Genomic DNA, 15,281 nt, shown 5'->3' on the forward strand with positions numbered 1-15,281 from the left:
AGAAAGGAATCAGGTATGACACCAAGGTTTTAGTCCTGAGAAACTAGAGGAACGGAGGTGCCATTCTGAGACAAAAAAAAAAAAAAAAAAGACCAAAGAAAGAACAAGTTTGAAGATGGATGAACAAAAGGTAGAGAGAAGATATTTCAGATATTTGGCCAGTGATATCAATTAAACAGTCATATATGGACTCTAAAGAAAAGATCCGGAGCAAAGATAAGATATGGGTTGCCACCATACTAATAAAGTCAGGAGACTTCATGAAGTCCAGAACAAAATTAAGAGTCCAATAGATAAGTATAAGGACTGTGTCCTGGAAAAGGAGTACCACAACAATAGGACCAAACCCAGCCAAGTTTGGTATCCTAAAAGCTAAATAAAAAAATACTGCTAAAATTAACAGGCAGAGTCAGTCCAGCCTTTGCAATATCACTGAAGGACAGGGTTCAAGATGGAAGGTGAAGAAAGGAAAAGAAAAACATAATTTAAAGAGTTCTGCTATAGAGGGAAAACAAGGAGTACCTGCTAGAGAAGTTAAGGGAGGTATTTTTAGTTGCTTTTTAAAGATAGGTTAAATTACAAACTTTATAGGAAAGTTTATTACATAAATTCAAAGAATCAAACTAAATAAAAAGTATTATTAAAAAATATTTACCCATTAAAATATCTCTACGATTTACTCATAAAATCTCTCTTAAGTTCTTCCAATACAAAAAGAAACAACTAAACATGAGCAACCCTATATCCTTTAAGTGCCATTCCTCTCCAGAGTAAATACCACAAATCACAGTGTAACATCAATTTTAGAAACTTTAGAAATGTTTAGGTCATTCATGAAAGTCTAATATGTCTTTAAACGTTACCCTACCCAGGTCCTCGCCCATGCTAGACAAGTACTCAGTCATTGAGCTACTTCCCCAGTTCTTTTTCTAATTTTTATTTTGGGATAAGGTCTTATTGAGTCTCCCAGACTGGCCTTGTACTTGTGATACTTCTGCCTCAGCCTAAGTAGCTGGTATTATTGGCTTGCATCACCATACCTAGCAGATTCAAAAATTAAAAAAAACAAAACAAAACAAAAAACAACACTGATTTATGTTCTGACAAAAACATTTTGTAGAAACTATGAAAACTAAAGAACAAAACTGTAGTATAATTTGCGGTAAGAATCACCTCCATCTATAATACTGAGTCTTTCACAAAATTTAAATTTTCTTCCATCCAATCTGAAATACCTTGATCATCGTCATCACCACCATCAGCATCCATAGCATTTTCATCTTCATCTTCATCATCATAATTGTAATTTGGATCATAGGTAAGATATTTAAGACAAATGTTTATAATAGTAGAAACATGAGGATATACTTCCTTAGGACATCTGAAGATAAAAACAAAACCTGCTTTAAGCAACTCTTCTCCTTGATTCAGTGTCTGCCACATTTTACTTTATTACCATCAATAACATATGAAAGTGTTTCCCAGACTATTTAACACCAATTGGCCTTGAACTTTTTCTTCTAGGGTCTTCATATTTTAAAAGATTTCTTTTAAATTATATTTATTTAATTAATTAATTTTATGAAGAATCCTCCTCTTCACACACATTATAACTATGTTATGATTAATGTAGAAGAGTAGAAAGAATATGTGAAGACCAAGCCCAGATAAATGTGCTCTTTAGCAACTCAAATTATTATTGAAAATGTTAACGTGTATATTCATCTAGTTTGGTCTTCTAGCTTTATGTTGAGAGGAAATAAAATACATAAATGCACATAGGGCTAATAAATAAAGGAACAATTTTGTGTTTCTTACAAAGGAACAGAAATAAATCAGAAAATTTCCAATTTTATAAATCAGATATGATTATAAAGTGATTTCTCAAGAACCTGAATGGCAAGGAATAACTGGAAGACTAAGTCCAGTGAGACCAAGACACTATGCTATATTAGCCAAAGGAAAAATCTGTTACTAGGTTAGTATTGCCTTCGAGTACATATTTGCAAAAATTCTTATTAAGCTTTTAAAAAATGTTAGAATCAAAATTTTCAAAATGAGTATCACTGTTCTTAGCAAAATGGATATGAGGGATCTAAACAAAAACTGTTGAAAAGATTTGAAAGTCACTGATCAAATAATTAATTTATCTTGTTGATCTCTCAAGACAGATATATCTTCATATATTGTATCTCTTTCCCTCTACAGAGGCAGAAATAATTATAAATGCTTTTCCTACATTTAAAAAATAAATTCCTAATAATGAGATGGAAACAATTTCAAAGTAAATGTGATAATCACATTTGATAACAAAAATAACATTATCTTCAAATATTGGCTATCAGTTATTAAAGAACTATTTAAAATACAGCTGAAATTTTGAGCACTGTTTTTCCTTATACAACCTACTCTAGATTTTAATTATTATTCTATTCTTTTTTAAAAATATTTTTTAGTTGTTAATAGATCTTTATTTTATTTATTTCTATGTGTTGATGAGAATTGAACCCAGTGCCTCACACATGCCAGGCAAGTGCTCTACCACTGACCCCCAGCCCTATTATTCTATTCTTAAGGAAAAAAAAAAAAACAAAAAACTAAATAACTTACCTTCTCACAAATGATTCAAAAGCTTGAATGCAGTATTCTCTCAATTCATCATCATCTACATTACAAAATTTTACCACCAAAGGAATTATCTTCTCAAGATATTCACCTAAGGAAAACATACCTTTTCTTAAAAACATGCTTTTTTTTTTTTTTTTTTAATTAAAGACAGCTTTAAAACATTTCTTACCTATCCTATGGCCAGCTTGCCTACTAATAGCAGCAATACATTGTATGTAGGTTCTTGTTGTTGACATGGAATCATTTTTGGACAACTCTGACAACAGATGTTCAATAAGATCTACAAAAACTATATTTCCACAGCTCATAACCAGATGGCCAAGAGCAATAATGGTTCTTTTCCTCACTGCAAGTCTGGGGCTGGTCAACTGAGGGAGTAGACAGGTCAGAATTGAAGGATGGAAATTAACAAGAAGTCCTCCTTGCCTTAAAATAAAAAAGAAAGAAAAAAAATGAATGAATTCAAGATGTCGGAGCACACTAAAATATCTGTCCTCTGAACTCAACATAAATATACAATAGGGACAAACCCAAATTCATAATGAAGGGAAAACTGAATTCTCACTATTTTTTTGCCAATGCAACAAAAAATATAGAACTAGTACTAGAACTCCTGGAATCTAGACTTACATTCTCCATTAGAAGCTATCTAATGAACTGGCTAGGCAAAAACTCAATGATCTTGTCACTTTTTTCCTTCCATGATCTTTAAATGATTTTGTTTATTAGTCATAGTTTCTGGGGTGATTCACAACACTTCTATATTCCGTCTCACCTCATTCCTCTCTCTTCCTTGCCTTCTTTTCTCTATAAATCAAAATACCAAAAATTTCAGAGATTCTCATGGTTCCAAATGCTCTTTTAAAATCGTTTCATATGTACATGTAAAGTTCAATAAGTTAATAGTACTCAAATATCCATAATGTGCCAGGACAGTGCCAGCGATGAAAACACACACAGGACAGAAAGCCTGACTGGATTGTCAATGCTTATCAAATTAAGTACAAAATCTCTACCCACCTCAACATGACTCCAATCTATCAGAATGATTTCCTACTACTTTTCTATTCCTTCTATATCCTAGAAAACATCACTTACATGGACATATTCTATCCCTGCAATATAGGCACATTCATCTATAAAAGTGCTACTCAGCACTTCAATTAAAATGCATTCTTACCAGTCTTCAGTCCCATTCTGCCTTATAGCCATCTGTGTTCTCATTTCCTATAGTAAACTATATGCTCTTCATGTGCTAGAACGATAGCACCTCACTATATATTTACATATACACACATACCCTTCCATATGAAGGCACAAGATTATTTTTAAATTGAACTGAGTTAGCCACAAATAATGAACAAGTATAATTACAAGAACCAAGGATTAAATAACTGCAGACCATTTAACTTACTTTCTCCTAAGAGAAAGTAGAAAAGTAGAAAAGCAACAAATGACTCAAAAGTCAAGTTCCTTTCTCCCCACAAACCATGCAATACAAACAATGGTTACTAAAGATTACCAGCATTTGTTTAACTGGAAAATTTGTAACTTTCACTTGTACTTCTTATCTAAGTAGATCAATACACATAAGAATATAATAGTTAAAAAAAAAAAAAAAGGAAAAACAACTGTGCTGAAAAAACTTAAAATACAAACCTTATTAATTTTCAGAACTATACTATGCTTATAATTATGCTTACATAAATAGCTTATATGTGTTCCCCTACCCCCAATCATATACATTTGTAAGACACTTTAAACATGAATAATTTTGGATACCTTTTTTACATTTACCAAAAGGAATTTCTAATAAATGAACATAATATCTGTAAAACAAGTAATGCAAATAACGGGCACATTTACCTGCTTAACATATCAGCCATAATATCCAAGGCTTCTAGCTGAACAGAGACATCTTCCTGTTTTGCTATTGCACTGGTAAGACGTCCAGTAATCTTTTTACATACATTAGCAGCTAATGCAGAACCTGAATAAATAATAAACCAATGATAATTTCAAGACAAAGATGTTGAATTCCATCTTATATTCATTGAGGAAATCAAATATTTGACAACTCTAAACTTGATGAAGACACTCAAAAGCTCCATACTAGAAAAGCATGTTTCAAAATGGGCTGTTTTTTAATAAAATAACTTATTAGACATAAATGAAGGCAATAACAATAGTCTTCTCTACTTAAGTCCTCTTTTTTAGTAACCTAGCCTTTTAAATTTCAGTGAATTAAAAAACATTCTGAGCTCCAATACTTAATAGTTTCTTTAAAAGAAAACCTGATAGCTATGTAGTCTCTAATAAAGGTCCTTTTTAGCACAGATTCCATAGTTTCTTTATAAAGGAGAAATGTTATTCCATACTCATACATATATCAAGGTAATTACTATTGAAAGTAGTTCATGTTGCCACTGAAAATGAGAGAAAAAAACATAAGTAACTGTGAAAGAAAGAATCTGAATGGTTAAAAATAAAGTAAAATAAAGGAAATACCAACACAGCCAATACAATTTTAAATAATGTTGAGTTGTAGAGTAGTCAGAGCCGGTGGAATATTTGAATGAAATGAACTTCTTAATAAAGATAAAGTTACATTAGTATGATATAGTGGAAAAAATATCAATCTGGAATCAAAAGATAATGAAATTGAATCTTTACTGGACTAGGACATCAAAACTTTGGATGAATTAACCTAATCTCTCTGAATTTCAGTTCCTCCATTTACAAACTAGGAGACTCTTAAGATCTCCTTGGGTGGCTGATGTTTAGACTAGGGTGAAATACATAAGCAGCATTTAGCATGATGGCTAGAATAGTGAATTATTAAGTATTTACTAAGCAAATGAGTAAAAACATCATACCTAGGTAACATTATTACCAATTAAATCTTCCCATGAAGCAGGGAGATAATATTTTACCCCATTTGCAGATGAGATAATAACTAGTAGACTGCTAATTTTAGTGAGTTTACAAGTCAAGATCAATTCTAAAACTTACATAGACACTTCATTAGAGGTCAAAGCTTATTAATTAACAAATTCATTAGTTATAATTCAAAATTTTTATTTTACCAAGTAATAAAAAGTTTAAAGTTACTAGTAAGTGGAACAGGTTCACAGCCATGTCTTAACTGCTAAATTTTACATAGAAAATTCTGATGCAAAGGAAAATTAATATTGGAAATAGAATAGTAATCAGAACTCAAAATATTATTTATATTTCACCTCAACATATAGGCTAGCACAACTCCACTCTGCAGTTTTGGCACATACAATATAAAATTTTGCTCCAACATATAAAAATTCATCTGATATATTTAAATTAAATCATAATTATTTAAAGTTAAATTTATTTTTAAGAAAAACAAGGCTTCAGGCCTTGATTTTTCTTAATTGTTTAAAGGGATACCTATAAAGATCTCTTATGATCTCTCTCCCTCTCTGGCCAGGAAAGGAAAAAAGAAACCAGGGGTTAAAGACAGGGGAGAAATACTTCCATTAAATAAGAAAAAAATGTTCTTGCTTACCACTGGAAGCTGGAGGAAGTTCTCCAATTACTGTTTTAAGGCCAATACTTGAAATATCTCGAAGCTGTTCTTTGTCAGAAAGCATGTTAGTGCAGAGGGTATCTACAATTGTCTCTACTTGGTATTCTTTCACTTTACTCACTAAAGGTCCAAGGCTGAAATATAAAGAAGAAAAATTCCCTTAAAATTAACTTGTCTGGCTAGCAACTGTCAACTAAGTATACATTATGCCTGTATCGTAAATAGTATACAAATGAGGATATAAAAGAAACTCGACTGATAAACTCCTTGTAGTTGGTTTCCAGTTGGGGAAAAAATTGGAAACCAACTACAAGGAGTTTATCAGTCGAGTTTCTTTTATATCCTCATTTGTATATTAGGAGTATGTTACTAGCAGGAAGATTTATTTACTATAGCAGTTGTCACAATTTTTCTTACAATTTTTACTTATACTATCATACTATCATACTATCACCATACTGTACCTCATGAGCCAAAAGAATTCTGAACGTCCTTGAGTATCCTTAATTTATATAACAAAGTTCCTTTTATTCTGACTGGTTGCAACAACTGAAAGTAGTAATACTAGTCTGCTCCCAAAGCACTTTGCATATAGTTTTTTCCTGGTAGTATCTTATACTGTTAATAAAGGTATGCATTATATCCACAGGTTGAACCACTTCTTTATGGAGGAAAGTCCTTTGTTTATTACCTTCCCATAGACTTTAACACATAGTAGGTAAGTTTGATGGATGAACAGTTATCAAGAAGCCACTGTATTCAAGATTACTAAATAACAAAGGAGGTATGGTCCCTATGATTGAAAATTTACTATATAGCTAGTGAGGTAAGAACTCACTTATCTATAAGATAAAGAAGTAAAACCATGTTTGGTGGTACACACCTGTAATCCCAGCTACTCAGGTGGCCGAGAAGCAGAAGGGTTTAGAGGCCAGCAAATTAGTGAGACCCTATTTAAAATAAAAGGCACCAGGATGTAACTCAATGGTAGAGTGTTTGCCTACCAGGTATAAAGCGGTGGGTTCAAGGCCCAGTACCAAAGGAAGGAAGGAAGAAAGGGAGGAAAGGAGAGAAAGGCATCCGCTATCTTGCAATTTCTTGATTGCCTTTATATTATAAAGTTGTTTTTTTTTAATATTCGAAGTGGTAGAGTGGGGAAAGTAAACGAACTGCTATTATTGCGGGAAGGAATTAAACCATATCAAGTGGCACAATATTAACTAAATAGACCATGATAAATTTAAGGCATGAATTGTAATCCCTAGAGTCTATAAAGAGACACATCTTAAAAGACAACAGAAGAATCAAAACAAAACATGTAACAGGAATTCCTAACTTTTTGAGTCTAAGACCCACTTTAAAAATCACTTAAGACCCTAACGAAATTATCTTTAAGTGGGTGTATCTGTCAATGCTTACCATATTAAAATTAAATAAAACTACTTACATATTAGGAATAGAAACATTTTAAGAAAAGTAATTATAATCTCAAAAATTAAAAAATATTACCAAAACCGTACTGCTTTTACATTTTGCAACTTTCTTTCATGTTTGGGATTAAAAGAATATAGAATTTCCATATCTGCTTTTGCACTGTTTGTTGTGCTATTGCACGTCATGTGGCCTCTAGAAAATTAATGCTGTGCGCTATGAAAAAATGGAATCAAAAGGAAAAATAAGTCCTCAGTATTATTCATGACAGTCTGACCCTTTCAGGGTCAAGGGCTATACCAGGGCCCCTCTAGACCAAACTTCAGGAAGTGCTGCGTTAAGTATTTGATTACCCCAAAAGAAAGTAGGGGGAAAATAATAACAAAACTAGAAAACAAAAGTAAATGACATGCCAAAATCCAGCCTTATCAATACTTACAATAAATGTCAGTGAATCAACTAAACACTCCACCGAACAGCAGAAATTATAAAACTGAATAAAAGAAAAAAGCCACATCCAATTACCTGTTGTCTACAAGAAAAACACACTCAAAGACTCAAATATCAAGAAGACATAACAATTATAATAAATGTGTTCACAGTCACCAAATTTTAGTTAGGTTCCTCTGAGACCACTTTTCAATTAGGCCTTGACCTTTGCTCTGTACTTGCTGGGTCTGTACAGCTCAGTGGTAATAAGAATTGGCTCACCCTGGTGTGTCTCATGTAATTTTGTGTCTCCTAATTCCTTCATTTTGCTTGCTGGCTATAAATCTCCACTGATCCTTGTATTCACAGTTAAGACAAATATCTAAGGAATAGTATCATTTTTAAGAAAAGTAATTACATTCTCAAAAATCAGAAAAAGAACTGGAAACAGTACTGCTTTTATATTTTTTGGAACTTTCTTTCATGTTTGGGATTAAAAGAATATAGAATTTCCATGTCTGCTTTTACAATAATCCTGACGCCTGTCACAACAACCCTGAATAGTTTTCCTAACTGTTTAAACAAATGCCAATAATTTTGTCTTTAAATAATACAATTTTAAAACGAAAGGAAAACTGATATTACAAAGAAAGATGATAAATCAACAATTATAGTTGGAAATTTTAAAATCCCTCTTAGTAATCAAGATTACCCAAACAAAAAAGTCAGACAAGATATAAATCTAAAACACTATCAACTATCCTGAGCTGACATTTATAAAACACTTTAACCAACAACTAAAGAATATACTCTCTTTTTAAGTGAATAGGAAATATTCACCAAGATCTACCATATGGTAGGTACACTATAACACAAATCTTAATAAATATTAAAAGAAAAAAAACTGGTATAAGAACAAACAGATCAATGGAACAGAAGAAAGTCTACAAACATAGACACTTTTATAGTCAACTGATTTGTTGTCAAAAATGCAAAGGTAATTCAGTAAGAAAAGAAGGTCTTTTCAATAAGTAGTGCTACAACAACTAGATATCCACATGAAAAAAAAAGTGAATCTAATTTTCTGCAAAAATTATTCACAATAGATCATAGAACTAAAAACACAAGCTAAACCTGTAAGGATTATCAGGAGAAAGTTTTAGTGACCCAAAGTAAACAAAGATTTCTGAGGAAACAGAAAACAATAACCAGAAAAGAAAATTAAGGATTGGGGATATAGGTCAGTGGTAGAGTCAATGTCTAGCACATGAGCTTTGGGATTAACTCCTAGTACCACAAAAAACAAACCAACTTAAACTCAGCAAATTGGGATAAAATATTTACAAAAAGTATGTGCCAAAGAACCTGTGTCCAGTATACATGAAGAAATCCTACAACTTAATAAATGAAAGGACAAACTCAATATCAAAGTATCCACAGAAAACAAATGGCCAATAATGAAACATACGAAACAGGTTTTAACATCATTAGTTATGAGAGAAACTAAGTTAATACCAGTTAAACATCTACTAGAATGGCTAAAACGAAAGACCAACCCAAGTAAAAATAGTGAGAATGTGGCACATTTGGTTAATCTTAAGAAAATGGAACATATACTTTGGGAAATAACTCTTCTCAAAGACCTAAATAGATAATAGCAATTTCACTCCTAGGCACCAATCAATATGAAATTAAAAAGATACATGACCGAACAAGGACTGTTTCAAGAATGTTCATTTATTCACAATAGCCAAACCATGGTAAGGAACCAAATGAATAAGCAAATTATAACGTCAGTGAACTACTAACGATTAAAAAAAAAAGCATAAACTATTAATACACATAACATGAACAAATTTCACAGATGTTAAGAGAGAAAAAAATGCCAGACATAAAGCAGCACATACTATATTCCATTGTATGTTTTATAACAGGTGAAGCCAATTTATTGTGAACAAAATCTGAACGATGTAAACTTGAATTGAGATGCTATATAAGAGTACAATTTCATCTTTTCAAATGGTTTTCCAGTTTGGGGGGAAGTGTTCCATCTTTCCCCCTGTGATGCCGCCCTATGACTTGCTTCGTTGGTCTATGAATACCCCAGTACCTAACTGCTTTGATTATAGACATAATAGTATGATTTTTTTGTTTCATAGGGCTAAATACTACCCCTATACCACCAGAAATAGTTTTACTTTTACAGTTTTTTCAACTTTTATGTATACAGGCCCGCCCCACCCCAATAAACTTTAGTCAATTTGTCTTAGCTTCAACTCTACAATGCTGATGCTGAGCTACCCAATCCAAGGACACAGATGTCTTTCCATTTGCTTGAGAACATTTTTATCTAAGAATATTTTAAAGTTTTTCTCCCAGAACTTTTTTCTTTGGTAGTATTGGGGACTGAATCCAGGGACACTCTATCACTGAGCCACGTTCTCAGCCCTTTTAGTTTGCTTTTATTTTGAGACTGGGTCTTGCCAAGTAGCAGAGGCTGGCCTCGAACTTGTGATCCCCCTATTTCAGCCTCTAGAGTTGCTAAAATTACAGGTGAATACTAATGCACTGGCTTCCTCTTAAAAGTTTTGAAAAAGTTAAAATTGTAACCTTACCTTATACAACACTCCCATTCAAGATCACCACTGTTAAATTTTCTTGTTACACTTCCTTCTAGGTGTTTTGTCTTTTCTGATGCTATAGTAAATAGGTATTCATTTCCATTATGGCTTCTAATTGGTTATAACTGCTTATATGAAAAGCTACTGATTTTCATAAGTAAATGAAAAGCTACTAATTTTTTAAACTTTACATTCTGCTACCCCACTGAATTATTTACATTTTTCTTGACTGACTTGCTTTTTCCTATTGTCCCTTATAGTGACTAATACTCTTAAAAAAAAAAAAAAAAAAAAAAAAAAGTAGAGAAAGACAAAAACATACCCGGATGCTTTGTCTCTGAACTTAGTGTGAATTTATCTGGTATTTTATTAGCTTTTAAAGAAATGTAATATTTAATGATAAACAGGGACCTTCAATTCCTATATTACTAAGTGATTTACCTGAAACAAGTGATGAATTCTGTCAAGGAGATAAAGACCTACTCTTCACTCTAATGGCATGTTTAGTATGGTGTTGGTTTTTTGAGAAGATGTGTTTTCACCTTTCTAATTGTAATGAATGCACTTGTGTTTTTTTTTTTTTCAATCAAGAATCAATGTTGAATTTTATCAGTGTGTTGACAACTATGTACTTTCTTCCTTTGCCAATAGGAAACATGACAAAATAACTATATTCATAAAGCACACAATATTGAAGTGATTACCCTTACACTCTTGTGTTAAACCCCAGTAGGTCATAGGTGTGTTGTTCTTAACTTTTTGCTATATTTATTTTTGAACATTTAAATGAGGTCTATAGTTGCCCCTTTCTAGTGTTATCTTTGGTCAAGATTTATTGTCAGTAATTAGTTTAAATAAAAGTGGACGGTATTCAGATCTTATGTTCTGGAACAGTACTAGAACTATGTGTACTGGAGGTATCTGTTCTTTAAGATTTCAGAGACATCTGAAACCTCAAAGATCCTTTTTAGATCTTTCTGTTGGGTAATGAATTCTTTTCTATCTTAAATTCCTTTACTTTCTTGAATACTTCTTCTCTAACCTCTTTGAGTAAAGATTCATACTTAAGTGAATTAAGAACTATGTACTTTGCTACTCTCAATTTGGGACAAAGACTACTTCTTATTATTGCTTTAAGACGATAGTAAATGTTTAGCACATTTTGAACAAAGCTGAATTTTGCTTATCAGGCATACAGGAAACAATTATAACATAGAAAGAGTAAAATTACTAATTCAGTTGTATTATTCTACACTTATCATTTCCTGAAGATGTGTTTTAAACTTGCAAATGTTCCAAATTAGAGATATTTGTACTGTGTATCTACAGATTTTAGGTTGACCAATGATTTTTTATTTTCTGCCTGCTTTTACAGCAAATATTTAAGAACTTAGCCTAAAATAAATTTGAAACCTTTATTAAGGATTCAACAAAGGAGCAATAATGGAACAATGCTTTATTTAAATGGATACCAAAGATAAACACAAAAATGACATAACTTCAGTTTGATTTTTGTGTAAAATTGAAGGTCATACTTACTAATAACTTGGTATATAAATTACAGATTTCTAAAATTTAGTATTTGCAAATTAAATAGGTATATTAACAAAAATTTTTAAGAATTCAGATTCTGTACCCAATTATTCTAAGCAGAAGCCAAACTGCCAACATCGTGCCTAACAAGAAGCTCCTGTTTATTGCATTATATATCCAACAACAATTAGAATTTCCATTATTTTAAGGAAAGATTCTTTGTAACCATCATGTCATCAGTTTTAACTATGGCTTTGATTGCTTCCATTCTTTATTAAATAAGAAGTTTTTAAAAAATGAATGTTGATTTTCCTTCAACATTTGGTTTTTAAATCCCATCAATATTGAAATTAATATTTCAGAGGCAAACAGGCTTTTACCCATATGAAAAATTAGGCTATGGTCAAATAAGTTGGAGAACCATTGCTTCTGGAATTCCCTATATATATTCTAAAAGCGTTAAAAGAAATACCATGAAAAGCTCATTAATTTACATTATGTATGGAAATAAATATATATACCACAAACACTGAACATTCACTAGTTACCTAAAATTTATTTTTAAAAATCTAGAAACAAAATAAGATAATTACCAATCATATGGAGTGTTTTCAGGCACAGGAGTAGCAAAATACAACTTACCATTTGACAGCTAAATTCTGTACCTCACCATTTTTATCTTCCAATAACTTCAAAATCATTTTTACTACTTTCCTTTCACTATCATCATCCAACTTGATGGAATCTTTCTGCAATTCTGTCATCAAATCATTTGTAGCCATAAACCTATTAACAAATTAAAATTTGTTAATTCAAAAAATTTAAAGCATTAATAATAAATAACAAATAATAATAATAAAGCATCTTTCAAATCCAATGCTATATCATTTACATATTAGGAACACAGTATATTACAAAAACTCTTTTAAGTGATCATAAATTTAAATGCTACCAAAGAGGATAACAGATTATATTTAAAAATTATTATATTCAGATGGATATTTTTTAAGTCCCAATATGCTCTTACATTAGGTCTAAGTAACATCATTCAAAATTATTATCCCCTGGTCAGTCTTGATTTCATATTTACTAACATGACCTGCAGTGAATGTTCATTCATTCTAAGTAATTTTATTACTGTTCTTAGGGAAATTTTTTTTTTCTTTTTGCATAGGATTTTAATTTATCTATGAAGCCTTTAACCACAAACATTAAGAATACATTCCTCATACCATAATTGTGTTATGTTCCATCAGGGGTCACATATTATAAATTACTAGAAATTTTCCAGTATAAAGTCTCATGCCCATTCCAACTCTGTCACAAGAAATCAAGTATATTTTCAAAATGGTGAGGAGGTAATTCTAGAAAGTTGTTGTACCTGACATCTACCTCTCCCACCTCCTTAAGAATCTTAAGGAAAGTAAAGTTTAGCACTGAATAGTCTGAAAATACCCTAGAGTGATCAATCATCTACCCTAAGCTTTAAATAAAAAAGCTGAATAGAGGGTAAGATAAATAGGATCTTGGGTTTTTCCCAAATGTACATTACCACAAAATTTACTATTTTTTTTAAATTAGTTTCTCAGAATATAAGGTACTCACATTCAAATAAAGCTCTAAGACCTGTTTAAAGCCAAATCAACTTTTCTCATAATTCTTAGCTACATTCTACTCATTAAAATAATCCAACTTAAATGACAACTACTTAACACCTTTTTATTAACATCTTTCTCTTTTATTGAACCTGATCCAGTTTGAATGAAAATCGAATATTTTGTTTTATGCGTGAATGTTAAAATCCATGTTTAAATTTTTAAAACACAGCTAGTGACAACAATTGGAGCTAAACTGACAAACAACTATGGAGATAGGCAGTGTGGCAATAAACTATGGTAAAGGCTGACACTGTAATTTAGCAATTCACTACTTATAATTTTAAGGATAATTCTAATAACCAAGATGTTCATTTAATACTAATTAAGTTTTAAACTACATGTAAGCCATGTAGTTCAATTCTTATCAAGTTCTGTAAAACAGCTTATAAAGTTTATATTCACATCGAGACAATAAAAGAAAAATGAGGCATGTACTTTTTAAAATTGGAAGTTTCTCCCCATTATAAAATATGAAGACAAAATTAGAACCACATAATTTTCATAATATTTTGAAGTGGAAGAAAACTGAATAGCACATTAATACAAGTACTTTTACATACAATGCACTGAAAAGTAACTTAACCATTTTACTTAAATAAAATACATTAAATAACCATAGAAGTTAAATAACCCAAAGACCTCTGCAAAGCCAGTTAAGTGCTTCAAGAGAAACACTGATCGCCAACTTAAGTGAAAATGCAGATAATTCCAAATAAAAAATTGTTCTTATGGTTCTAAATGAGCTCTAGTACACAAATTCATTCCTTAGTCATTTACTTATTCACTGCTTATTATAGGCTGGAAAGGCTAAGCTAAGAGCTAAGGAAAGATAAAAGGTGAATAAGTCTTGGCCCTGACCTCAAAAAGCTTATTCTGTATAAAGAAGTCTACCAATTTTTGAAAACCCATGGTTAAATTTAAATAAACAAATAAATAAAGGTGAAATGAGCATCAGCGAAATTAGCAATAGACAGTATTTTTAAACATCAGAAAAAGTGGATTGAGATATTGTAATATCAAGAATTACTTCTGAATGGTGATTCTGAAGCCAGAAAGTTTTGGGAGTACTTTTCTTCCATTAATTTGATAAAAAAAAAAAAAAAAAAAATTGCACAATATATCTCCTTCTAAGGAAAGTTGTCAGACCAGTTGAAAGGCTGTCCATAGCAGATTCAACAGCTAATTTGGAAATGACCCTTCAGCAGACATTACCGTTTTAGGTTATGGTGCTAAGGACCAAGATGATATATGCAGACTAAGTCCTGTACTTTTTTTTTTAATTATATGTTTTAGATATTAATAAACCTTTATTTTATTCATTTATTTACATGCTGTGCTAAGAATCAAACCCAGTGCCTCATACATGCTAGGCAAGCACTCTACCACTGAGCCATTTTTTTTTTTTTTTTTTTTTTTTTT

At 31.4% G+C, this 15,281-nt stretch overlaps 1 protein-coding gene across 1 annotated transcript in view; it reads right to left on the reverse strand.

Annotated features, from left to right (window-relative positions):
- Cand1 (cullin associated and neddylation dissociated 1) overlaps positions 1-15,281 on the reverse strand; it is a 37,628-nt gene that overhangs the window by 12,653 nt on the left and 9,694 nt on the right. Inside the window, exons 2-7 of the mRNA XM_015483043.2 lie at positions 12,847-12,990; positions 6,170-6,324; positions 4,495-4,618; positions 2,798-3,054; positions 2,611-2,716; positions 1,236-1,381 (exon numbers count right to left, since the gene is read on the reverse strand). Coding sequence (XP_015338529.1) covers positions 1,236-1,381; positions 2,611-2,716; positions 2,798-3,054; positions 4,495-4,618; positions 6,170-6,324; positions 12,847-12,990 — 932 coding nt within the window. The remainder of the gene's footprint in view (positions 1-1,235; positions 1,382-2,610; positions 2,717-2,797; positions 3,055-4,494; positions 4,619-6,169; positions 6,325-12,846; positions 12,991-15,281) is intronic.

This window comes from Marmota marmota, unplaced genomic scaffold (assembly GCF_001458135.2).
Source record: "Marmota marmota marmota unplaced genomic scaffold, marMar, whole genome shotgun sequence".
Classification (NCBI taxonomy): Eukaryota; Metazoa; Chordata; class Mammalia; order Rodentia; family Sciuridae; genus Marmota; species Marmota marmota.